The sequence below is a fragment of the Cimex lectularius genome, unplaced genomic scaffold (assembly GCF_000648675.2).
Source record: "Cimex lectularius strain Harlan isolate CLEC.00 unplaced genomic scaffold, Clec_2.1 scaffold41, whole genome shotgun sequence".
NCBI classification, from domain to species: domain Eukaryota; kingdom Metazoa; phylum Arthropoda; class Insecta; order Hemiptera; family Cimicidae; genus Cimex; species Cimex lectularius.
In genome coordinates this window covers 2,293,107-2,319,032 of record NW_019393011.1, presented here as the reverse complement: position 1 = coordinate 2,319,032, position 25,926 = coordinate 2,293,107, and the positions used below count along the sequence as shown (strand labels likewise).

Sequence of the window (25,926 nt, the reverse complement as noted above, 5' to 3'; positions counted from 1 at the left end):
GGCAAAATCCTTATTTAACTTATTAATTTTATTTTAGCTTCTCATTCCAACGTCCATGGTGCTTAAGGTTACAAAAGAAAAGACGGCTTATATTATTCCCAATGCTGTCGGTATTACAACAGAAGAGGACAAGCATGTTTTTGGCTCTCTGTTGTCAAGGGACAGCACCTATAAACTTATGGTTCAAGTGTGGAATGCAGCACTTACTCCGACTCCCACTCACCAACCTCATGCTCACACAACTAAAGTAGAGGTATCAAATTGTATATATAATACATATATATTGAATTTAAAAAAAAGTTGGTTGTTCAGTTGTTTTAAACTTTTTTTTCACTTTCAGTGTATTGAAGAAGTGATGAAAGAAGACTTGGAAAATAATATTCAGACTATGCCCATTCTGCAGGATGAAGAATCAAGTTTATCAGGTAGTGAATCAAATTTTGATTCTAAGCTTTCAAACACATCAGTAGATATTTCTTCAAAAGGAGCAAAACACAAACTAGGTATTAAATTTATGATTTTCTCAAATTTTAAACGAATTGAGATTTATTTGTTCAGTCGTATTCAGGAGGTTAAAATACTTTTTCTTTTTTGTTACAGCTGTCAAAGTGAAATCCTATCATGATATGTTTTCTCAAACAGCACCGACAAAACAAAGCTTCACGCAATTCTATAATTTTTTGAGCTCAATTCCTAGGCCAACACTCCTACTTGTGATATCTACATTACTGTTAGTTATATTGTTTGCCTCAGCTGCAATACTCTTGTTCAGGATAGCCAGACTGCAACAAGGCTACAATGACGAATCTTATTTTAAAGGAAGGTAAGAAAAACAAGCTTTTTGCATCTTATTGTTAGTGATAAACATCTACATTATAAATAGAATTTGAAACCATTTGAAGCAAATTGAAAGTTTAAAAATAAATTGTTTCTAATGTTAGCCAGTTTACACAATGCAGCAGTTCGCCATTTACAAAATAAAGGGATATTGGCCAAAAATAAATGTTTTTAAAACTAAAGACTTTTTTTTAGAAATTACATCAAATATGATTAAACCATATTTTTCTTATTACATCCCATTTATTATAAATTTGTATACATTCTGATTTTTATTTTTTGTATTTTTTATTTTTTTGTTGTAGATCTGTTAGTGAAGTTCAAGCGTTTATAAACTCTAATTTAGAACATATATCTAAGGTAAGTTCACAGCCAAAGTTGCTGTTTTATGTTATAAGCAAGGTGATAAACAAAATTAATAATGTATTTATATAATAATTTTTTTTGTGTGTTTTAGGTCCGACAGTCCTTAGAAAGGCTATCATTTTTAATAGAAAATGGGGGAAATGAAATCGGTCGACAGAAATGGCAATATACAAGTTCTAGTGATAATTACCATCAACACAAAAGTTAGCGTACTATGATTCTACTTCCACTTCGTTACGATCATCAATATCTTCTTATTCTTCTTTCAAGCTCGTTTTAGGCTTCCAAATATTATTTTAGAGTGAAAAAAAATTAAGAAAAGAGTAATAGTAACAAAGCCTTGCTAAGGCACACCGTTCATCATGTTGCCAATTTTAAAAGTATTATTAGCTTCTATTTAAGTGGAGAAATATCATAGAATAAGAATATTTCTAGGTTATTGACAATATTGTAAAGTAGGGCAAATTCTTATCATTATAGAGACTGTACTTAAAATTAATCATTGAATTAGATAGTGATAACCATTGGTACTAATAATGGAAACCCTACCTAAACAAATAACTAGAAAGTCAGATGTACTTGGCTTGACGGCTAAATTTTAATAAGAAAAAACAATTTTTGCTTTTTGTTGTTAGTTTTTATATTCTGTGTTTTGTTATTATATAAAGTTTCAATTAATTATTACATTTTAAAAGATGATTCTAAAATTACCATTGTGGTCTAGGGTTGGCGGTAGTTTCATTAACTTAGTATTCATTATGGGTTGTAAATGTTAAAAATGTGAGTTATAGGGGATCTTATTTCTGAAATTTGTTTTTAGCTACAAATTTCCCAAAATCTGGAATACCAACCTCGGTCTTTTTTGTTTTTAAAAGACTCATTGTCATTATGATCACAACACTGCTCAGATCGGCACAAAATAATTTAATTTAGTTTAAACTTTTGTGTGCACTTTATCTAATCATTTTTTTATTACAGTGATCATGTTTTTATTGTTTAAATGATAAAAACCCATGTGAATCATATAAACAAATATGTAATTCTAAATGCCCTCGGCTATTTCATAAACCCAACTAGACAACTCAATTTTAAATAAATTGATAATAAAAGTAAACCAAAATGCTCTACTTAGTTGTTATTAAGAAACTACCTATATTTTATTACAGTAGATAATTATTTAAAATAGAATTGTACATAAGGTGAAAAGTAATTAGTAGACTGGGCAAACATGTAGAAGAATAAATGGAAATTCATGTAAATTTATTTGAAACTGCTATGTTACATATCATTTTATTGTTATTTGTTATTGTTACTTTTCTATTTGTTCAAGTAAATTATTTTTAAGATGTTTTGTTAAGTTAATTATGTAAATAGAATTGATATAATTTACTTTTATTAAGCCATTTTATTTATATTATTTATTAAGGAATATGGCGACTTTAATCATTACTAGTTACAACACAATGATGTAACAGCAATTGATTTGTTCGTAAAATATTATATTGTGTTGTGGTTAGCATATAAAATTTGTGATAAAGCATACAGTGAGTGCAATGGAGGTATTTTTTGTATTGTGGGATCCTAGCTGTAAATTTAGAAAGGTTGAATGTAATTTTTGTATGAAATATTAAAAAAATTGGCTTTAAAATTCAATTTGAAAATATTTGTAGGTATGTAACAATCTGCATATTCAATTGTAGAAATTAAAACAAGAAAAAAATAAACATTCCAAAATAATAATAATAACCCTGTAACAAGTTAATGTTCATTATTTGTAGACTCAGGTGTACTTTGCTTTTTAAATAAATTTCTTATAAATTTTAAGAATGCTCTAAGTATATCATGCAGTTACTACATTTTACATAGAATTTAATTGAGTTACATTTATTTTTCCGAATCGATTTAGATCAGTCATGATGCAGATATATAAAAATTGATTTTTAAACTGTATTGTTATATTAAATTAATAATACATTAGAACGAAAACATTGTTATCAACATTTCTTGAATTTTACCCCTTTTTGCTTATAATCCTTTAGATAAACGTTTTTAAGGCAATTTTAATAATTTGATATACTTAAAAAGTTAAACTTTCCATTCTTATTACTTTAATTTATTTTGTTAAAGTTAGTTTTAAAGAGAAGTATTAAGAAGAATTTTCACAATCAGATGAAAAATTTCCTAGCATGATTGAGATCTGCAGGTAGTTCTTGAAATGGTATTAAATTGATAAAGAATCATTTTCACTGATGTTACATACTTCTAGCTGCTGATTCATAACATGGAGCCAAGACTTTGTGGAGTATTTGTCACAAAAAGTACATGATTTGCTCTTTATGTGCATTAACGATATCATTAGCATCTATTTCAAAGCCTTCTTTCAGTGCATCTAAAGCCACCTTTACATTATGAATTTTCTGAAGCCTTGAAATTGCAGGTGTCCTCAGTCTTTTACAAAGAGTGTTGTCTTCAAAATTATTTACATTACCCTTGTTAAACAGACACCATATTTTAGGTCAACATGTGATTTGACTGCAAAGTCAAATTCATTCATAACATAACCTAGAACATAACCTAAATGCTTCAGAGTTTTTTCCATAAACTCCTTTATAAACTCAGGCAACATACTCTCACTGTCCTTGACTGCTGCTGTCTTATGAAAAAGGCAAGGATCAGAAGGATCATTGGTTTTGTTTTTGCCTGATCTAAGAAATATACAAGCATACCAAATCAAGTTGGAGATCATGAGCCTTCTCCTGGGGAAGGTTGACACCAACACAATGCTTACAATAGATTCTTTTGCCCTCCTGCCCTCCCGGTCGAGGGTACTGAAACAAAAGTCAACTCTCAACCTCAAAAATATGGCACCTTACATAGAATCTGCGAAGCAAGTTGGATGTTTAGAGAATGCGATCGGCTGGTACCGCAGTCATCCTGGCTACAGCTGTTGGTTGACATTTCCACTCAGGATCAAAATTTCCAAGAACCTTTTGTAGGTATCATAATCGACCCAGTGAGGAACATTCAGCTGGAAAAGTATGCCTGGATGCATTTAAAACTTACCCTGACGGATATAAGCAAGAATGAAGACCCTTCTGAATATCACACAAACACTTTGAACAAGATAGAAGATTTCAGAGTGCACTGCAAACAATATTATTCTTTGGAAGTGTCTTACCTTCAAGAGATCACTTGACCATCATCTCCTCGATTCCCTTTAGATCAAGTACTGGGTTTACATGCTAAGCTCCACCAGTCTTCTCACAAATGCTGACGACATACAGGGCAGATATTGTATCTATGAAAAACCAGAACAGTCCAAAGGGGCTTTAGGGATGGGTGGGAGGAGGTGGCACAGATCCTCATGAAAAAAGAACAGAAGACAAACTTCTTAAAGGTACCAAAGACAGTTGCAAAACCACAATCAAATTAATTCACTAATGGCTCAAATGACCAAAGACAAGCTTTTTAATCAGATCAATCCTAATAAATGTGAATCTTAATTTCTGTAATTAAGTCAAAAGTCTAAATTATATTCCTGTCTTCTCTGCTAAAGATGTCATTCTGATGATTGCTTTTATGATGATAACTTTAACTATCGAGCATGTATCACAATGAATTTATCTCAATCTACCTACCTTACCTCTTTGACTGTATAATTTAAATAATAAATTATTTATTTATTTTATTTTAAAGCTACAAATAGGGCTTTAATTAAGGCCCTTATATGTACATATTTTAGAAATAAATTTAGTTTTATAAATATAATAAAATAATAATAGCAATAACAACATTTAGGAACATGGAAAAGAATAAAGTTCCAAGAATAGAACCTTGGGGTACACCAGCTGAAATTTAGATAGAAGATGAGATAAAATTTGAAGCTTTAACTCAGTTCTGTCAGACAGGAGGAGATGAGAAGTAGCAATAGAAGAGAAATCCCAAAAATGTGCCAGTTTCCAAATAAGCAAGTTATGATTTATTGAGCCAAATGGAATGAAAAAATCATATTAAACATATTTGTTTAAATAAAATCTTCTCAAATGTTTTAGTTAGAGATGAAGGAATAGTAATAGAGCGATAATCACTAGCAAGGGTGGGTTAAGGTTTCTTGTGTAAAGAAACCATTCGAACTTCGGTCCAGGCTGAAGGAAAGCAGGATGAGGAAAAAGAGAAGTTCAAAATGTCAGTTATGTATTTTAAAGTAAAATGAAGGGAAACAATTATGAGTTTAATAGGAATAATATTGGAACCTGTAGCATTTGATTTAATTGAAAGAATAACTTCTAACACCTTTTCATGGGTAATATTTGAAAAACTGAAGGACAATTTTTACGTTTAAAAACAAGGCAAGTTTAAAAATCTTTAGACTGTTAGTGAAGAGAAGACATACAATATCTAAGCTAATATAATTTGAGGCTTTAACTCTCCGAGTTCTATCAGGTAGAAGGAGATGAGATTAGTAGCAGTAGAAGAAAAACCAAAAAGATGCATCAGTTTTCAAAAAAGTAAATTGTGATTTACAGAGCCAAATACATTGCAACAATAATAGTACATTTATTACGATGCTCATCACTGTAAGGTAAAGGTCCTGGGTTCGAATCCAGTGGCCCTGCATCCTGTATTTGAACCGGACATACTCCCAAATGAGCTTTTTTTTCAAAAACACCGGCACCCTGAGGATTTATATGATCTTTAAAGTCTCAAAATTTAATCCATTCAGATGTTTGAAGAAGTTCACTGTTAAAACTATTAATACAAAGGGACAGATAAGCCAGACAGCAGTAGGCACATGATTGACAGTCTCCTGCATAGGTGGAATGAAAGGGAAATAAAAACAGACGATATATCACTGATGTACATGGAAAATAGAAGAGGGTCTAATATGGACCTCTGTAAAACTACAAAATTAATAAAGCCTATGTCAGTTCTTTTGAAGTTTAAATTAACTACAAAACGAGATCGGTTTTCAGTTATGATTTCCACTTTAAAGAATGAGTATGACAAACTTATTTATAATAGAATAAATTCATCACAAAATAAATTTAAAAAACAAGTAGGTGTTGGTTTAGTTCCTGATGCTTTTTAAAGACTAGATGAGAAAATGTAGATTTTTCTCATAATCCAGTTAGTACTTAAAATATGTTGGTTAAGTAACCTAGTAGGCTCAAGCAGCTTAAATCTAAATCTACTAAATTAAAACTCAATATTTTAGGAAAACTTAGTATTTAATCGATGACATATTACACTTATAATGACCAATACCTAGGTAAATATCATCTGAGATTTTCACAACTGTGAAATTTTCGGATTTTTTGAATGTGTTTGTTGATTTTTGAGCATGAAAGTCTTAATTTAAGTTTCTAAAGTTCTTGTTTACCAGATGATTTTAAGTAAGAAAAGGTAGTGTTTGTTATTAATTGTGTTATAATCCATTAAATGCTTTGACTAGAAAATTAATATAAATAATTGAAATGGGGTGAGTATGTCAATTCTCTTTTTGAAAAGTTTGGTTCTACTCACAAATTGAGTTTAACCAATTTGTAGTAGGTAAAACCATCCTTTGCAAAAGTTCCATAAAAGTTTTATATTCAATGAAAATTATTATTTTCGGGTTTGACTATTCGTAAATTACTGCAGTGGATACATCTGTAAAGAATTTTGTAGGAATCGTGTAATGATCGGGGTTCGAAAGTGGCGCTCAGTTTAGGGGATGCTAGATTGTAATTTTTTATTTGTATAAAATTTTAAAGCTTAAATAAGCTAAAATTAAAAAAAATTGACAAAGCACAATATTCTTCACAAAGCGTCCTTCCATTTAACTCTGCCTGATATAAAAACAAAGACATCGTCTGATTTGAACGCTTTCATCCCCTAAGTTCTGCGTCGGTCAGGGGTAGTTTTCGAGTCTGGCATCTTCATAATCATCCCCCCGGCCGGCCATGTTTACCATCGATCGATGATTAACCATTAGTTTGAATTGGAATATTATTTTTTATGTTTTATTTTACGTAAATTAACGCCTTGGAGGGTGTTTTTTTGCTCAAACGGTAGTTTGTCAAATTAGGAAATTCGACCCAACGATGCGGTAATATCGACAATGACCTCGGCCGAGGTTGAGTTTCAGGTGTTTCGTCATTGTTTCGTCTCTGATGACGAATAGTAAGTTAACATTTATCACTTTGTACCTTAACCAATGTCATTAATTTACACCAAAATTTAAACGATGCAACCAATAATTTCAAATTCCTCTATTATTATGTTCTTTGTTTATAAACAAAACAGATTCTACTAAAAACAACTTTACATCCCTAATAACTTATTTTTTATTAGCAATAATACTTATAAAAATTCATTCGACAAATGAATATTGGAAATATTAAAGTGATGAGGCCAAACATATAATTGTTAATCTTGAATTAAAAAAATTACATTATTCAATTGATAGAAATTTACTTTCTTCTTTGATTTATATATCATTTAGTGAATTATTATGTAACAATTTCTGATGCTATACAATCTTTCAGGCATAATTCTCTCTTAATCTTTAATTTTAGTTATACCAAACATTTTCATATTTCGTGGATTATGTTTATGTTATTAAATTCAACCATTTCCAATTTTTTCAAGTCATTTTAATAAATGTATTGTAACGATGTATAATATACATTTCACTGATGTAAAACTAAGTTTAAAAATTATATCAAACGGAGTACATCGTGTTTTATGAAGTTTTCTTGTTGTTATTTTGAGGTTTGGGGTTGAATAAGGATTTTAAAAATCCTTTTCTTCTCTGCGACCTATTGTCTATTGTGGAACCTCTATAAATTATTTACTTGGAAACTGTCCTTTCTTCTATGATTTATATATTATTTATTGAATCATTATGTAACAATTTCTGATGCTGTACAATCTTTTAGGCATAATTCTTTCCTAATCTTTAATTTTAGTTAAACCAAACATTTTCACATTTCATGAATTAGTTTCTGTTATTAAATTCAATCCTTTCCAATATTTTCAAGTCATTTTAATAAATGTATTGACGTATAATATACATTTCACTGATTAAAACTAAGCTGTTTTATGAAGTTTTCTTGTTGTTATTTTGAGGTTTGGGGTTGAACGAGGATTTTAAAAATCCTTTTCTTCACTGCGATCTATGAAGGACTACTGTGGAACCCCTATAAATTATCTACTTGGAATCTGTCCTTTTCTCTTTGATTTATATATTTTTTCTTCAATCATTATGTATCAATTTCTGATGCTATACAATCTTTCAGGCATAATTCTCTCTCAATCTTTAATTTTAATTAAACCAAACATTTTCACATATCATGGATTATGTTTCTATTATTAAATTCAACCCTTTCAAATTTTTTAAAGTCATTTTAATAAATGCATTGTATTGATGTACAATATACATTTTAATGATGTAAAACTAAGTTTAAAAATTATATCAAATGAAGTACATCGTGCTTTATGATTGTTGTTTGATGATTCTTGTTGTTATTTTGAGGTTTGGTGGTTGAATAAGGATTTTAAAAATCCTTTTCTTCACTGCGACCTATTGTCTATTGTAGAACCCCTACAAATTATAGCCATACCTTGGAAAGTGCACTTTTTCCTAGACTAAGCACTTTCCTAGGTTCCTCTTTGTGGAGCTTTGGTGTCAGAAATTTTCTACAAAAGTGTTGTACTGTAACGGGCTAATAATTCACGTTCACAAAGGATGTGTGCCGATGTTTCTGGTTCCTCCTGATAGAGTCGGCATGTTTCAGCCTCTGCTTTGCCCATGATCTTCAGAAAATAGTTAAGAGGGGGGTTGCTGATATGTATAATCTTTCTTTTCTTAATCTTTTAGGTATAATTCTTTCCTAATCTTTAATTTTAGTTAAACCAAACATTTTCACATTTCATGGATTAGTTTCTGTTATTAAATTCAACCCTTTCCAATATTTTCAAATCATTTTAATAAATGTATTGACGTATATTATACATTTCACTGATTAAAACTAAGTTGTTTTATGAAGTTTCAAATCCTGCCTGCTGGGGAGAGAAATCTTTCACCTTGCATCAATCCCTTCATATTCAACCTTGTCAAGAGGCAAATTGTTTTATTATGTGTGTAGTATATGTATATACAAGAATATATGTTACATTAGAAAAGTTCAGGTTTGAATTGTATTTGCCAATAATTTTGCAGTTGTGAAGTGACATAAACTGTAGAATGTTTGATCCTCATACAGCAGCCTTATTATTCGTACCTTTTTTCAATCAAACCCAATAAAGATACAACTGTGGCTTTAGTTATTCAGTTTTCTAGCTCTTTGACATTGACTGAGTCCATTCCTAGAAACTCTATTGATATTATATGCTAATAATGGTTTCATTTTGACATTTGAAAGGCAAAACCAGTGGGAACTAGAGACATTATTACAATTTATGTAGGGAAAGTATAGTATTGCACTTGTAAAGTTATCCAAAACTGAAAGAACCCCTCTCAATTTGGATATTAGGGTGTTCTTCTGATCTTTTGTGATGAAAGATTCCACTCCTGGAATTCTACGCTAATTTTATGTTAACCATTTTTATAATTTTTCTTTTTTTTAAGGTCAAACTAGTGAGAACCAGAGACAATATTTTACTTGTAGTTGTATATACTGCACTAAGTATTTGGTTAAAGTATAGTATAACAATTTAAGTAATGTATTGGTTTAAAATTATTCAGTACAAATATAAGGACCACATTATTTTGGTTATTAGGGTGTTTGATCCCTTGTGATTATGATTGTTGTGATTACTCTAGAAATATTCTATGCTGATTTTATGTTAACATTTGTTTTATTTTGGCACTTGAAACATAAAATCAATGAAAATCATAAAATATTTAACTTGTGGTTATATATGCTGTACTAAATATATAGTGGAAGTTATTTGCCTTCCTCGGTGTTCCCCAAAAAATCAAACAAATCTGGAAGACCCCTCCCGAAAGCTTAGCCAAAATCAACCAAGCCCAAACTGGAAACCAAAAGGATAAACAAAAATGAAAAGCGGAAACAAATTAAAAGGAGCTTTCTAACGTACTTTAATGCTTTGTTATTAAAAAAAAAAAATATTTAAAAAGAAAATTTAACCAAATTCTGAATCACAGGCCCATCCTTCTCTAAACCTGGCCAAGAAAAGAGTCAGAGTCCTTCAATTGTGGGGAGGTACCTTGACCCGATGGCTGGCACAAATATGTAACAAATAGTGGTATTGTGCTTTAAGTAAAGTAATACTTAAATTTTTCCAAACCTGATATAAGAGAACCGCTATTACTTCAGTTGAAAATATAATTGTTAATAGGGCGTTCTGATATCTTGTGAAGGATTCCATTCCTAAAATCACTAGGTATATTCTATGCTGATTTTATGTTAGCATTTGTTTCCTTTTAATGTTAAACAGATAAAATCAGTAAGGATCAGAGACAATATTTAACCAGTAATCGTATATACTCCTTGTATACTTGTATTTTCTCCTGAATGAAAAAAAATGTACAGTAATTCACTGAATTAGGTACATCTAGTACTTAATGTTATTTTAGTCATTTAGGCTTTTTTATGTACATATTAACAATTATCTTTATTAAACTGTAAATTAAGGCAAAATGTAGAAATTGTACACAACATATTACTATTTAAAAAAAAAAGATTGATGATCTGTAATTAAATATAATTTCACATTTACAGTTAACACACTCTTGGAATGTTTAAATTGTTTTAGAATGGTCATACAATGGATTGCAGAGATTTGCATGGAAGAACGATCTCACCTGGGCTCCATTTTGTACCAGGGCCAGATGCTTGCACATTGTGCGTATGTGATAACGGTGCTCCTAAATGGTGTAAGGCTGTCCTTTGCTCCCCTCCACAAGTAATCATTTTTTATATTTTATTCAAAATGTAATAAACTATTAAACAGTAATGAAATATATGTCTCTAGGACTGTAAATCATTTAGAGTGGGAAATTCCTGTTGCGAATTCATTTGCTTAGATGACACATTAGGCAAAAATGATTCGGAACACGATTTCAATGCAGATTTAGGCCTTCGGCTTATAGCTACAGCAATTACTGCAATATTATCACTTTCATTACTTGTCTTTCTACTGCACAGGTTGCGACAGCGAAAAATTAGAGGTAATTTGTTATTGCATTGCAAAAAACTTGTTAAATACTCTGTTATTTTTCCAAAGGGAGGCAAAATAGGGAGTTGACTGAAGAAGAAAGAAGTTTGGGAAGTATTGGTTATATAGCAGGTAGTTTAGGGTACTTACCAGAACCACATTTTGAAGAATCTACTGCTCACTATCCTTTATGGAAACCACCTGGGAGTGGTTATTACTCAAGAGGGGAAGCACCTCCTCCTTACGAAGAAGCTGTTGCTGCTGCAAGAGCTGAAGCAGCTCTAGCAAGAGCACCAGGTAGTTATTTTGGATTTCCCATAACAATTATATTAAAAATTAATTTTTTTTTTGAAAATATACAGGACCCAGTGTGGCATCGCAATTGCACACTCAGCATAGAACAATTCCTGTGAATTTAGCCACCAGTGGTGCAATTATTCCAACAGTAACTCCTTTGTCAGAGCAGTTGCCAGTCCAACTGTCGTTGCCACCGGCGACCATCTCACAGCCAAGTAATTTTCCATTTTGTCAACTTACTAATTTTAAAGATTGTTGATTCAGGCTAATTTTGTGTAATTTTAAGCTAATGTTAGCCGAAGTGTTTCTGAACAAGTTAGTCATATAGAAGAGCTGGATGATTATCGAAGCGAATGTGAAAACTGTAATATAAGTGCTCAACAGCTCACTGGAGGATTAGAATATCAAGAAGATCTTCAAACGATGACCTTGCATAGAAGAACTCAAGAAGCTGATCAACAAGCCTTCTACAGAACCTCACTTACACTTCCGACTCAGTGTAGAAAACCTCAAAGGTAAGTATAAAATAACTCGTCGTTATGACTTGTTCTATAAATATGTGTTTGCACAGGTGCAATGGAGTCCAAAGTGGAGTGACTATGTCATGTGCAAGAGAAAATTGGTTCAGCAGTATGCCAGCTTCATCTTCATCTGAGGAAGAAGAAGAGTAAATTGTTGAAGTTTGTCATTCTTATTATCACGATAAAAAAAAAAGTTAATAGGAAAAGAATATGTCCTTTTTAAAATATTTTTGATCTAGTCAAGTCAGGTCAACCAATTTGCCGATAATAATTAAGTTGGTTTTAAATTAAGTTAGATTTCAAAAACTTGTAGGTTTTCAAATCTGAAAAGATCTCCAAGGGAATGCATTTGAAAATCATTCACAGCTTTTTTTCGTTAGCAGACAGTTATGACAGAACGATGACTCAAGCAACTGCATTAAAATTTATTTTTGAAAAGTTTGCTGTTTGAGTTAGATTGATTAACATTTGGGCAGAAAAAGGAATCAGTGAGGCGACCTCCTTATTGCCAAAAGTACAAAATTATTAATTGCAAAAACATCCTGGCAACTATTTGACTTATTGGATTCCAGTTGGTACTATTTAAAAAAATTTCAACACGCAGAATTTTAAAGCTTTACATTAACGAATAAACATTTCCCATCATTTAATTGAAAATTGTTCATCAGTTTGTCACAAAATGGCTTAAAACATTTAAATTAATTTTGAAGGCCTAATTTAGAACAGAGTTAGTATATTTTTATTTAATAATATTATTGTTAACTTAGAAAATTACGCTTATTGCTTTAATGAACTTCTTTTATGTGTTGGTAAGTGAAATTCAATATTCATGTTTACTGGCTGTGATTAAGTTTGACGAAATCAAGCTAGAAAAGTATTTTCTCTTAAATTTTTTCAACTAGCCATTTATTCAGGTTTGATTGTTCAATATTTGGTTTTTCAGTAACTACAAAATGAAAAAAGTTAATTTGTTTTTTGATGAATGGTAAAAAAAAGAGAATTAGAAAAATTTCTTAATAGTGCGTTAAATTATGTATAAATGAATTCCTCAAACAAGCTGAATTAATTTGCAAACTAAAAAGCTATATAACTAAAACATTGTTAAAATAGATGGAGTAACCAATTCTTGAAAGTTATAAAGCCCATTTCCGAAAAAAAAAAAAAAAAAAAAAAAATGACATCTTAAGTACCATATAAAATAAAAATGTTGGTACTGATTGTGATTATTGTAAATTATTTAGTCAACATGAAATACTAATCTTTGCAAACTGTGTTTTCGTGTACTACAAAATTTTTCAATAGGTTTTTCCATGTCATTAAAAATCAGCAACATTTGTTGGTTTGCTGATGGTGTATTGACAAATAAAGCATATCCTGTTATAAGGATGTCTTTATGTCCCAACGGTACGTTGGATGTGGATGAAAATCCAAAGCTGGAATCGGACTAAATATCAAGAGCGAAACTCAGGTGCCCTAACATTCTTGGCCTCCATGGTCCCGTGTTTGTTTATTATGGTTTATATATTTTAATCATCTTGGTGTGCTAATATCCTTGAAGAAAAAAAAAAAAGACACTGATATATAGATTCATATGTTGATTTAAGTTTGAAGCATCGCTTCAACATATATCATGCATAAATCCATTTTTAAACAATTTAATACCTAACTTAATAAATGTAGTTTCTAAAGGTAAATTGATACATGTGTAAATGTTTATTATGAAATAAAAATTTGAACTTCTCCCATGCCTACGATTCAGAATGTGAAAAAAATTAAAGAACAATGATATAAACAATAAGAATACAGAAAACAGTGTTCATCATAATGAAGTTGTTCTATTAAGCAACAGTAGACAGTAGATAAAAAGTTTATTTTAACCAAACATTTTGTTAAAAATTTTGGATTTTGCATTAAGATTTAAATGTTTTTAGAACGGTTTTTTTTAATGTTTTTAATTATTGGGCATTTTTTAAATTGTAAACAAAATTTGTGCGGGATGTAGGAAGTGAGAACATTTTTGAAACATTGCCATGTTATACATTGTTCCATTGGGGATAAAATCATATTTTTAACTTCTTATAAAACAATATTTTTAGATTTTAAAATTTTTTCTACATGAAAATTGTATTTGTAAGACATCGAAAAACTACGTGGGAGGATTATGCATATTGGCTCTTTCATTCACCGACTGATCAAAAACAAAAATCCATTGTTATTTTGTCCATGTTACAAGAAAGGAAATCATGTTGCACTACTGGGACCAGTAGGCTTTTATGATACAAATTTAATGGTATATTTTAATTAATTTTTATGTTCAAATAATAACTAAGAAATATATGCAATCATTATAAATTAATGTAAGTAGTCGGATAGTAAATCTGAGTATCTCAAGAATGTTATTTAACTGGAAATGTATTTGATGATGCATCAAATATTATTTATGTGATATTTCAAAGTCATACTATAATAGAAATAATTTAGTTTTTACATTGTAGCAAATCGAGTATTATTATTGTACCTAATTAAGTCATTTTTTACTATTTATTTCAGACATCTAGTGATTGTTGTTAGTATGTGATTTATATAATTAATTTATTTCCCCCTTTCTCAACATCTACATCAAGGTATTGCCGTTTTGTTTCTTAATTATTTGTGAAGGTGCCAAATGTTATAAATGCTCAATTGTATGGTAAAACGTTGAATTAAATGTAAATAACATAGCACTGCGTAGCAATTTAAATAAGAAACAAAAAAAATTATATTTGTGATTGTATAGTTAAGTATTTATTTGGCAGAAATAAAAGTGTTGTGAGAAAGAGAGTGAAAAGTGTCAAACAATAAGTGAAGACTGTTAAAAACTATGCATAAAATATGTGTTTTAAAATTACTATATAAAGAAATTGATTGATTAAAAGAATATACAAAAAAAGAGACATTTAATTGAAATGTTATCTGTGAGACCTTAAACACTAATTTCAAAACAAAAAAATTCAAAATTGTATTATTTATTCATTGGAATTTCTCTATTATTAAAACTTCAATTATTAAATTGTATAACTTGTGTTTTTTTTTATTAAATGTGAATCCATTTTTACATCTTTGTTAAATTCAAAAATTAAGCTTAGTTTATAAATTGGTAAGTATAGCACGTATTGTTTAGGCTATTGTGAGTGTACCCCACTTATTAAAGAAATAACTAATGCCTTTCTACAATTGCGTTCTCTGTAAGTACCAGCATCAAAATCATATTTGGGAAGGCATCAGTGGCCATAACGGTTTAGGGGGTTGTGGTATGTAAAACAGACAAGAAAACTGGATTGATAATGAGATAAGACTATTCCAACAGAAAATACCAAAAGCTAACCTAAGATAGAAGGTTAGGGCGTGAAATGACCTTAGCCATTAAAACGCCCTTAAAAATTAATAATAATAATAATAATAATAATAACAAGCTAATTAATTATCCCAATTTAAAAAAAGTGTTCATTTTACAGTTAAATTCTGTACCCTCAGGGCAAAATAGGATAAGTTAAATTTTGATCAAATGAAATAAGTACAAATTCCAGTAAGTCTTTATGCCTCATACACCTTGACTTATCCCATTTTACTTGCCCAGCAAATCAAAGATTTATGTAAACAACCACATATGTGTTGTACAAGAATTGAATTTTTATTAAAGATCTAAACTTTAAAATCACAATAATGAAATTTATGTTTTTTGATCCAGTATTACCCTGAGGTGATGAATTATCATTTCTGTACTTTTGGTATTTCAACTACGAGATTATAAGGACCCTCGTGGTGCCAGTGTTTTTGTCAAAAGCCCATTTGTGAGTATGGCAGGTTCGAATGCAGGGCTGCTGGATTTGAACCCGGGACCTTTGCCTTACAGTGATGAGCGCCGTGTCAACACCTAAACTGTTATGGCCAATTCAATATAATAGAAAATATTTTTGCAACACAGAAGAACTAACTGTCAATAGAACATATAAAGTTTCCTAATGGTTCCAATATTGAAATGTGTAAATTAAATTATCCTATATGGAGATGCCTAAAATGGACTAAAATAATATTGAAAATATTTCTCATCTTCAATAAATATTGAGCATAATATTAAACTTGTGTGAGAGGTATTAATGGAATAAGGTATTGTATAAAAATCTGTCTAACCATTAGATTATCAATATTCTTCAGTTCAACACCCTCTAAGGATAAGGATATTAACAATAATATAACATATAAATAGCACCTCACTTTATGCCCTGAAGATGACCTGAATAAAGGTCGAAACATCAACCAAAATAAAAAAAGGTGTTTTTTTAAACTACTCCTTCTTGACTGCTCCTCACTACTTCAATAAATTGACAATAATACTGAACATGTTATTAAAGTTTCAAATTTTGGTCTATTCAGATCTTTGAAAAGCTCATGGTTAAAACTATTTATACAGAAGGACAGATCAGCCGGGCAACATTAAGCTCATAATTGATAGTCTCCTGCATAGGTGGAATGAAAGGGAAATAAAAGCAGAAGAGATATCACTGATGTACAAGGAAAATAGAAGAGGGTCTAATAAGGACCCCTGTAGAATTCCAAAGTTAATAAAGCCTATGTCAGTTCTTTTGAAGTTTAAACTAACCAGAAAGCCAGAATGGTTTTCTTTTATGATTTCCGTTTAAAAAAAAAAACTTATTTATAATAGAGTGACAAATTCATCCAAAAATAAATTCAAAAAACAAGTAAGTGTTGGTTTATTTCCTGACACTTTTATAAAGGCTATAGATGATAAATTGTAGATTTTTTGTTTTGTTTACGCTGGCATATTACCCATGAAGTTTTCTTCTATTTTCATTTTACTGTCGAGCGTGATCGGCCGACCAGGGCCAGGTCCCTGCCGCGCGCCCGCACCACTCATTCAGCTCCATCATCTTCTCATCTTCTAAATTTTCATGCTTGAAGATAATCAAAAATAAATGTTTATGGACTTTAGAAATCCATAGATTGTGTTGAAAGCTGATGGGTTGTTGGTTATTAGAACAGATTCTAAGTTTATTGGTTTTGAAATATTTGGGACTTTGCTCAGATTTTTTAACAGTTTGTCTCTTTCATTTTCATATTCTGGACATTCAAAAATTATGTGGGAAGGATTTGAAGGGCAATTGTAAGTGGGACAGTTCGGAGACGATGCCAAACCGATTCTCTTCTTGTAGCTACCCCATAGGCCATGATTTGTCTTCAGTCTAAAAATAGTAGAATAAAAATCCTTTGACATTCCTTCTGGGCTATCGCCTTCCGAAAACCATGGTTTTTTCTTGAGCTCAGGGAACAACGTTTGATGCGTTGTATTTTTCTTGCCACAGATTTCTACAAAACTTTTCCAAAAAGTTTTTCCCGTCATCTTTAGGAATTTTAATGTCAAGGGTTGGACCTGATGTTGCAGCCTCCTTTGCAATCAACTGAATTTCTCATAATTCAGTTAATTTAAAGGATGTTGGTTAAATAACCTAGTAGGCTCAAGCAGCTTAAATCTAAATCTATTAAAGTAAAACTCATTATTTTAGGAAAACTAGTATTTTAATAGATGATGATTGTGATGACATGGGAATGCTAGATGAGGATTTTGTATTCCACAAGCACTGCAGCCTTCTGACTCTTTGTACTTTTCCTAGTTCCTTATTTCAGTTCAATTGATTTGATCCTTTTCTTAAGGCCATTGACTATCATTGCTGTGATTCTTTTTCCCATATCTTTTTTATCTAACTAGATCTCCATTGAGTGATTGCTTTGCATTTGAAGATAATATAGGGCAGTCTCTTCCTCCTCATTGTATAACCTACAAATGGGATTATCGTTGAATATGTTGTGTAGGTATTTTCTCAGATGCCAATGACCAGTGGACCTAGTCCCCTGAGTTTTACATGTCCAACTTCCTCTTTTGGTGAGGGTTCTTTAACCGTGAGTTTACTGAGACTGGAATTGTTCTACTTCTCCTTCTGGTTTTTGTGAACCCGCACATAGTTTGAATAGTGTATATTTGATCTTGTTATCACAAGTATAATTTCTGGGCCGTGCAGATCCTCCTCTGGTAGTTTGCCTGTTTTCATTATTCCAAAATTTCTTTGTGCCCCCAAGATATTGTCAGATTGTTTTGTTTTCCCAGGTTTTGAAGATTTTGGATTGTTGACTGTTTCACAACCTTTTTATGAGCTAAGACTTTTAAGGTTACATAGTCTAATCTTATGAGGACTGTTTTGTCAGTAAAATGCCTTTGAAGATTTTTATGGCACAATCATTGATAGCATGTCTTTCAGCTTGAGAAGCCGAGGTGTACTAACTAATGAGTTTCATTACCCATTTTTTGAACTCGAACAAAATATACCTGGTCATTTGTTTTAGAACTATATGTGAACCAACCCTAGTTCCCCTAACTATCCCTAGCCATCCATAGTTACAGAGTTTCAAAGTACAAAGCACAAAGTTAAATCCTTAACTTTGTTTTTGTAGTCTTTAAGTAGCGCTCCAGCGGAATCATTAGGAAAAATTTCCAGAAGTATTATTTAGAGTTGATAAATTAATGTCGTTATTAATAGTCTTTAAATAATATTAATCACAATTATTTATGCCCATTGTTGTTTAAAACTTTTAATAAAGTAAAGAAACAGATTGTTTTAACTATTAAGTAACCCTTATTGTGGTTACTGTACTGTGTAGGCTAACCGAGTGAATCCGACAACCTCACACCTTCTAGTTTCTATGTGCATGGCGTGGAACTTCGTCTGACAACATGAAGGCAAGTTTTTTAAGTATATTTGATTAAATAGTTCAATTTTAATAGTCGAGTAACTTCTACACGTCGACTGCGTTTTAAACAATCCAGTTCCGGCTGGAATTTCGTAAAGATGTCTCTAATAATTCTGGATGAACTTTTGGTGATCGAGGTTACCCGAACTGACCGAAACCTCATGCCTTATGTAGAAATTCGCCCTTAAGAATAATAAAAACAACCACTTAAATTTTCCCAAACGTGAAAATACCACTTTAAAATTATTTTCTTCGATTAATGTTTTAAGTAAATTTCAATTCAATCGGTATGATACAGTATAATTGTGGTACGACATAAGTTATTGCGTATTTCATATTCTAATTGTAGTTTAACATAACATAACATATAATTGTTTATGTTTCAGTTGAACGTCTCTTTTCCGGCAAATGGTAGCCAGAAACTGTTCGAGATAGTGGATGAGCACAAGCTCCGCATCTTCTATGACAAGCGGATGGGAGCTGAGGTCGAGGCCGACCAACTCGGTGATGAGTGGAAAGGCTACGTTGTCAGAATATCTGGTGGTAATGACAACCAAGGTTTTCCCATGAAGCAAGGTGTACTCACCAATGGTAAGAAGAAGCTCAAGTAACAATTTTTCGGCATTATTCAATTCCTTAGGGCTAGAAATTGTTTCCATTAAAAACATGCCATTTCAGTATAAGGTTTTGGCTTGAGAACAAAAAATTTTCTTTTTTAATTATTCAGAAATCGTGAGATGCGGTTTGGTGTGATGTACGTTTCAGAAAACATTTTCTTTATCGTGCCAACGTTTCGATCTTTTATTGAGATCATCTTCAGGGCCTGGGATTTACAAACATTGTTTACATTTAACAAATACATTTAGGATGTGGAAAAGTGAATTTATACAATGCAAAATATATTTTTTTTTATTCAATCAAAGTATTTCTACTCACTCAAAGTGTTTGTCTTTTCTGGGTAATCGTGCCATTCTTGCGTGTCGTGTTGAGAGTGCCAGTGATTGATAACACTAACACCATCCACTATTACTAATAATACTACATTAAGTATATCAAATACAAACAAACAAGCATACATTTCCATTCCATTTATTCAAGGCCATAAATTAAACACATTTCTCTCGTCCGATAACTTCAAAATAGCTTTCAAAAATTATAAAACCTTCCAAACACTTTTTTCCAAAATTAAAGATCCCACACCAATAACAAATAAATTTGACGTAATCTACAAGATCAACTGTTTAAACTCTCCGGCAACTTACATCGGTCTTACTCTCAATATCTGGACAAGAGAGTAAAGCAACATATCGATGATTGCAAAAAACCCAAGAAAAATCCTACAGCACTCGCTACCCACCATTTTGAACATCAACACAATTTCGACTTCAAAAATCCAAAAATATCACTTACAGAACAAAACAAACATAAACGTAATTTCTTAGAAATGGTTTATATCAACAGAGATAAACACAGCATCAATTACAGAACAGGTTTTTGTAAATTCAGTCGCAGCTACGCCAATATCATTAATCAAATTCAATATAGATAACATACATATATCATTCCACACATCAAATATCTTTCACATAATCTAATTGTCCAACAATTTAGCTTTACTTTTCCTATTTATCCCTTTCTATATAATCCTGAAAGGATAATCTGGCCGAACCATTACCAACACATTTTTTCCCTTCGTCGGCTCTTTTCACCTCAAAGAAGCCGACTCCTCATATAAAAACGTCTTTCTGTCCAGACTTCCTTCCCCACCCCTTCAAAATCCAACATATATAAACATGAAACAGCAAAATCTCACTGGCACTCTCTACACGACACGCAAGAATGGCACAATTACACAGAAGACAAACACTTTGAGTGAGTAGAAAGACTTTGATTGAATATAAAAAATATATTTTGCATTGTATAAATTCACTTTTTTCACATGTATTTGTTAAATGTAAACAATGCTTGTAAATCCCAGGCACTGAAGATGATCTCAATGAAGATCGAAACGTTGGCATGATAAAGATGTTTTTCTGAAACCTACATCACACCAGACCGCATCTCACGATTTCTGAATAATTATCGATTAACGGTCACTAATCACCACACATTTTTTTAAGTACTATAATCTTTTGGTTTTCTCTTTCTAAACCAAGGTGGGATAATAATTTTTAAGATTTTTATCATAAAATTTCTTTGGTAGTGACTCTAGAAGTAAACTTTTGACTTATCAAATCACATCAGTCCTACCTGCCTTCCTTTCTCTCAACCAAAATGTTAGCACAAATTATTTGGTTTACAACTGGCATGTAGGCATCTGTATTTACAAACATATTTTAGTAAGATCATAGATGGGGGTGACATATCAAGCTAAACCTTAATCTCATTGTATTACGTTTAGTATGTTGCTAGAAATTAATTTTTTCATTAATTTCAATTAAATTTTAACTTGAGGCTGTTCCATACTAGTTTTCGGAATTCATTTTTATTTAGAAAAAGGATATTTTACTAATTTTTTATTTATTTTTTTTTATAAATCCTTTTTTTCCAGGGAGAGTACGTTTACTTCTGTCCAAAGGACATTCCTGCTATAGACCAAGGAGACAAGGTGAAAGGAAAAGGAAATCTGTCCGAGGGTGTATTGTGGATGCAAATCTCAGTGTTCTTGCTCTAGTTATTGTTAAAAAAGGAGAGCAGGTAAACAATATATATTATTATAATTTGATAGCAAAGTGTGCTAACAAGGAATTTTGTAATTTAGGATATTCCGGGGTTGACAGATGTCCATGTTCCTCGTCGTCTAGGGCCAAAGAGAGCTTCTAAGATCCGTAAGCTCTTCAATTTGTCCAAGGAAGATGATGTAAGACATTATGTCATCAAACGTCCACTTCCCCTTAAAGAAGGACAAACAAAACAACGTCTAAAAGCCCCGAAAATTCAACGCTTGATCACACCAGTTGTTCTGCAGGTATAATTTTAAATTTTACAAATAAATTTTCTTTTTCTTTTCATTGTTCGACCACATTAATTTACTTACTGAGTTTTCGATAGTCAGTCAAGTTATACGCGTGTGGGAAATCAAATTGTTATTGATTATATGTGCTGAATTATTTTATTTTAATTCGGCACTTGTGTACCTTTAATACATTGAAATAAACTATCAATAAAATAATCTCAACACACTGGCCTGGCATTTATATTGTATATTTTTTACAGCGCAAGAGGCACAGGATTGCTCTTAAGAAGAGGAGGGCAGAAAAGAGGAAAGAACAAGTCCGTGACTATGCCAAACTTTTGGCTCAACGTCAAAAGGAGGCCAAAGCCAGGCGCCAGGAAGAATTAAAACGCCGCAGGTCTGCATCTATGCGTGATTCCAAATCTTCGGCTCACAGTGGTCCCCAAAAATAAGTTTTTATTATAAATAAAAAAACACCTTCTTGAGGTTACCCAAGGCTTTGTGTTTTATTTCCTTTGTTCACAAATTCTGTATTCATTTCTACAAAATTTCTAATGTTTGTTATTTAATGACCGGTTGTTCAATAATTTGTTAAGTAGTGAAGAGTGGTTAGGAGTGAGGTTTTTTAGTCGAACACCATTGTTTCATCTTTTTGCTGTTTGACCTTTGTTCGGGTCTTCTTCAGGGCCTGGGTATATCACAAACATGTTGATTGGGAAAAATAATTATACATACAGATTTAAATAATACGAAATTTGAACCAAATATTTCATTTTCTCATAGTGTAATGCTATTCTTGTAGTGTTATGTTTGTTTTGTACGAAATTGTGAAACATGAATTTGTATTCTGCTGTTTTTATGATTGTGAAAGTTGTGGGGAATGTGGTAAATATGAGGAATTTTCTTTGATCATAAGTGATTGTACTCAAAGGAAGTTGAGAATGGGAATTTTCTGAATTGGATTTCTGATTCAAGGTTTATTCAATAGGCACAGTTAATAATATTGGAAATGAAGTTATTTTAGTTGAAAGGAAGGAAAGGGAAATATAAAAATCAAGTTCAATAGTGTATATATAATTCTCTAATTTTGTGGTCCTTTTGACCAATTAATATATTACAATTAATTAAGTTTTTAGTTGAGATAAAAAAATCAATGGCACGAGCGGGATTCGAACCCACGATCTTCGGCTTGATACGCTGCTGCTCTACCACTCGAGCTATCGTGACCTTGGACACCAACTTCCCATCTCAACTGCATCTTTTGAATTTTCCCTCCTTTTTGCCATTTTTCAAATGTGTAATCGGATTGGACTCTATAACAATAAAAAATTTGTTGAAACAATAATTAATATAATTATCATATATTAATATAATTATTATTATTTATTATTAATATAATTAATCATAATAATAATCAATTTAATATATTAATTGGTCAAGTGGACCACGAAATTAGTGAATTTAATGATTAAAATTGAAGTATACTTCACTAAAGCTCTCCGTGGCCATTTCATTTGTCGTTGAGAATCCAACCCGATTACACGACATTTGAAAAATGGCAAAAAAGAGGGAAAATTCGAAAGGTTTGGTTGAGGTGGGAAGTTGGTGTCCGAGTGGATCGAGGTCACGATAGCTCAAGTGGTAGAGCAGCGACGTATCTAGCCGAAGATGGTGGGTTTGAGTCGTGCTTGTGCCATTGACTTTATCTCAACTAAAAACCTTAATTAATTGTAGTGTATATATATATTATGCACGGTAGCGACCAAGACCCAAAGGGTTAATAAATGCCTGGGTATTCTCGTACCCCATCCCTAAAAGGTCTGGGACTTGGTCAGCTCACGTTTCCTGCATAAATCTCTTGGACCTGTTCACAAACCCCAAGATTTTGGACCATTTAATCTCGGGGGAGTGATTTGGTGATGTCCTCTCCTTCAAAGATTTCTAATCTAGACCTAGAATACCTATCACACTGCGTTTAATAGTGTATACTGTATATGCTTTATGATGGTGTAGCTATGGCCGAGTGCGTGTAAGTACTGTATGAATATGTGTAAGGTTAACCATTTCTAGAAATGATTATTTGTACGATCTCTAAATAATCATTAATTAATGGTCACTAAATACCACACATTTCTAGAAAGTTTTTTTTTCTATTTTTATTGGGTTGTCCGGAAAATAATGCAGGATTTTGGTATTAAACAAAAAAAAAGAAACTAGTTACTTTAAAGCAATGTTCTTTAATCAAANATTCATACAAATGAGTAATCCTGTAAACGTAAACAGAATATTTTATATAGATTTTTTTTAATGAAAACTTAAAATCCTGCATTATTTTCCGGACAACCCAATAGTATTTGTATTTTGTAGAAATAAAAGTTGTTGTTTTTCAAAAAGTGTGGCCAATGCTATTTATCATAAACAATACACAACTATATGTGTGGAAACACCTTTAAGACCTGAAACTGTGGACCTAATATTGACTGTCTTGCAGAGAGCTGTCTGTGTTGGGTGGAAAACTACGTCGCTCTTTGTAAGGCAGTGAACTGAGGCATGGCAGCACTGTCCGGTTGAATCTGAAACACTATGACCGCTCTCTAAAACAGTACATGTACAAAGGTTTTGTCCCAGTATCAGATGTAGCCTATCACTATTATATTATATTTGCAAACATAGTATACACATTTAATTTTTGTTTTTATGAGAACCGTTATCTGCACGATACATTGAAACCTCAGAAGGCCATAGTAATATTAACCATAATTATGACATCCTACACACCACTTACTTTCCTCTCTTATAAAAGTATTTTGTAGTCATTCTCATTCTCAAAGTTTATATATCCTCTTCAGCCTTCTTGGGATGTCAAAAATTCTCAAATGACAAATTTTTAAACTTTAAAATTCCATTCTAGTTTCATACAGACATTCTTTCTCAACAAGTAAGTTTACATCATTTACAGTCATGACTCATGTCTTCCAGTAAACACTATCGTTTGGGTGTGTTTCTGGATGTAGCAAAGGCGTTTTTTGGTTATGGCACCCAGGCATCCTTTATAAAACTTAAACGCTTCCTATCCACCCCCTTATTACCTTTTCCTGGAATCATGTTAACCTGACTGCTGCATCAGTGTGAGATGAGGCAATGAATACTCAGATACCAGAGCAATACAAGCTGGTGTCCCATAAGGGAGCATTCTTGGATCCATCTGGCTATCCGTATGTACTGCTGACTTTCCTACAATCCCAACACCATCTACCTAGAAGACACTGCTATTTTTTCTTCTAACCCAAATCCCATCCAAGCAACCCCCAACATCCAAGAACACCTGGTTTATCAAAGACTGCTGTGAACAGTGGAGGACAAAACTGAAAGAGGAAAAATGTACCTAGTTAAAAATCGAAAAAACAGTCTTGTTAAGTGAGTCATGACATTTGCTTAAGGCATATACCTAGACAGCACTGATAAGGAATCCCACACAAGCCAACTAACAGAAGACATGGACAACTACGAACAATTTTAGGACCGAAATCTGTTTTGACCTTCAACTAACTCTATACAAGGTATAACAGCGACCACTTTTTATTTATGGAGTGGAACTGTGGGGTTCCGCCAAGCCATCCAATATCCAGCATATCCAATTCTTCCTGTCACTCCTCTCTATCTACAATGACCTCAACAATCCTTTTGTCAATGATATGATCGCGCTTCCACAAGTTCCACACCGAGATGATCCATCCTAATCCTATTGTCCATGTCTTAAATAAACTTTCCATCCTGAGAACCATCCAGGAGGCCCTTAAGTAATGAGACTTCCACACCCTTTATTAATTCCTCATATTGAGTGCATCTGCTGGTTTCTCTTAGGATGAGTCCTCCGGGTGCAAGTGTTTGGACTGGGAGAAAAAAAACATACACATATGTATTTGTAATATATATTTTGATATGTATAGGCTGCAAATAAATAATTTATTAAAAAATAGGTGC

At 31.9% G+C, this 25,926-nt stretch overlaps 3 protein-coding genes and 1 pseudogene across 13 annotated transcripts in view; all 4 read left to right on the top strand.

Moving 5' to 3' along the window:
* The window catches only part of LOC106663865 (GRAM domain-containing protein 2B-like), an 83,132-nt gene extending 80,217 nt beyond the window's left edge, over nt 1-2,915 (top strand). For all 9 annotated transcript variants that reach the window (XM_024229793.1, XM_014389060.2, XM_024229791.1 and 6 more), the window contains 5 exons: nt 38-253; nt 341-503; nt 601-823; nt 1,143-1,197; nt 1,295-2,915. In XM_024229793.1, the coding sequence (XP_024085561.1) occupies nt 38-253; nt 341-503; nt 601-823; nt 1,143-1,197; nt 1,295-1,411 (774 nt within the window). In that variant the 3' untranslated portion in view covers nt 1,412-2,915. The remainder of the gene's footprint in view (nt 1-37; nt 254-340; nt 504-600; nt 824-1,142; nt 1,198-1,294) is intronic.
* LOC106663795 lies at nt 2,634-4,739 on the top strand (annotated as a pseudogene).
* A 1,816-nt stretch (nt 4,740-6,555) lies between these two features.
* On the top strand, nt 6,556-15,161 carry LOC106663947. 3 transcript variants are annotated; one of them, XM_014389207.2, is made up of 7 exons: nt 6,556-6,606; nt 10,966-11,115; nt 11,185-11,380; nt 11,437-11,664; nt 11,730-11,879; nt 11,951-12,179; nt 12,236-15,161. In XM_014389207.2, the coding sequence occupies exons 2-7, from the start codon at nt 10,978-10,980 to the stop codon at nt 12,333-12,335; spliced, it is 1,041 nt and encodes a 346-aa protein (XP_014244693.1). In that variant the 5' UTR covers nt 6,556-6,606; nt 10,966-10,977; the 3' UTR covers nt 12,336-15,161. The 3 variants fall into 3 exon arrangements, with proteins under 3 accessions (XP_014244693.1, XP_014244692.1, XP_014244691.1); XM_014389206.2 differs by having other exon boundaries at nt 6,593-6,682; XM_014389205.2 differs by lacking the exon at nt 6,556-6,606 and adding an exon at nt 7,074-7,365.
* Nucleotides 15,162-18,857: 3,696 nt separating this feature from the next.
* Nucleotides 18,858-22,438, top strand: LOC106663938 (40S ribosomal protein S6). The gene is made up of 5 exons (XM_014389192.2): nt 18,858-18,975; nt 19,373-19,577; nt 21,538-21,683; nt 21,748-21,954; nt 22,203-22,438. Exons 1-5 carry the CDS (start codon nt 18,970-18,972, stop codon nt 22,392-22,394), a joined length of 756 nt encoding a protein of 251 aa, XP_014244678.1. The 5' UTR covers nt 18,858-18,969; the 3' UTR covers nt 22,395-22,438.
* The last annotated feature ends 3,488 nt before the right edge of the window (nt 22,439-25,926 follow it).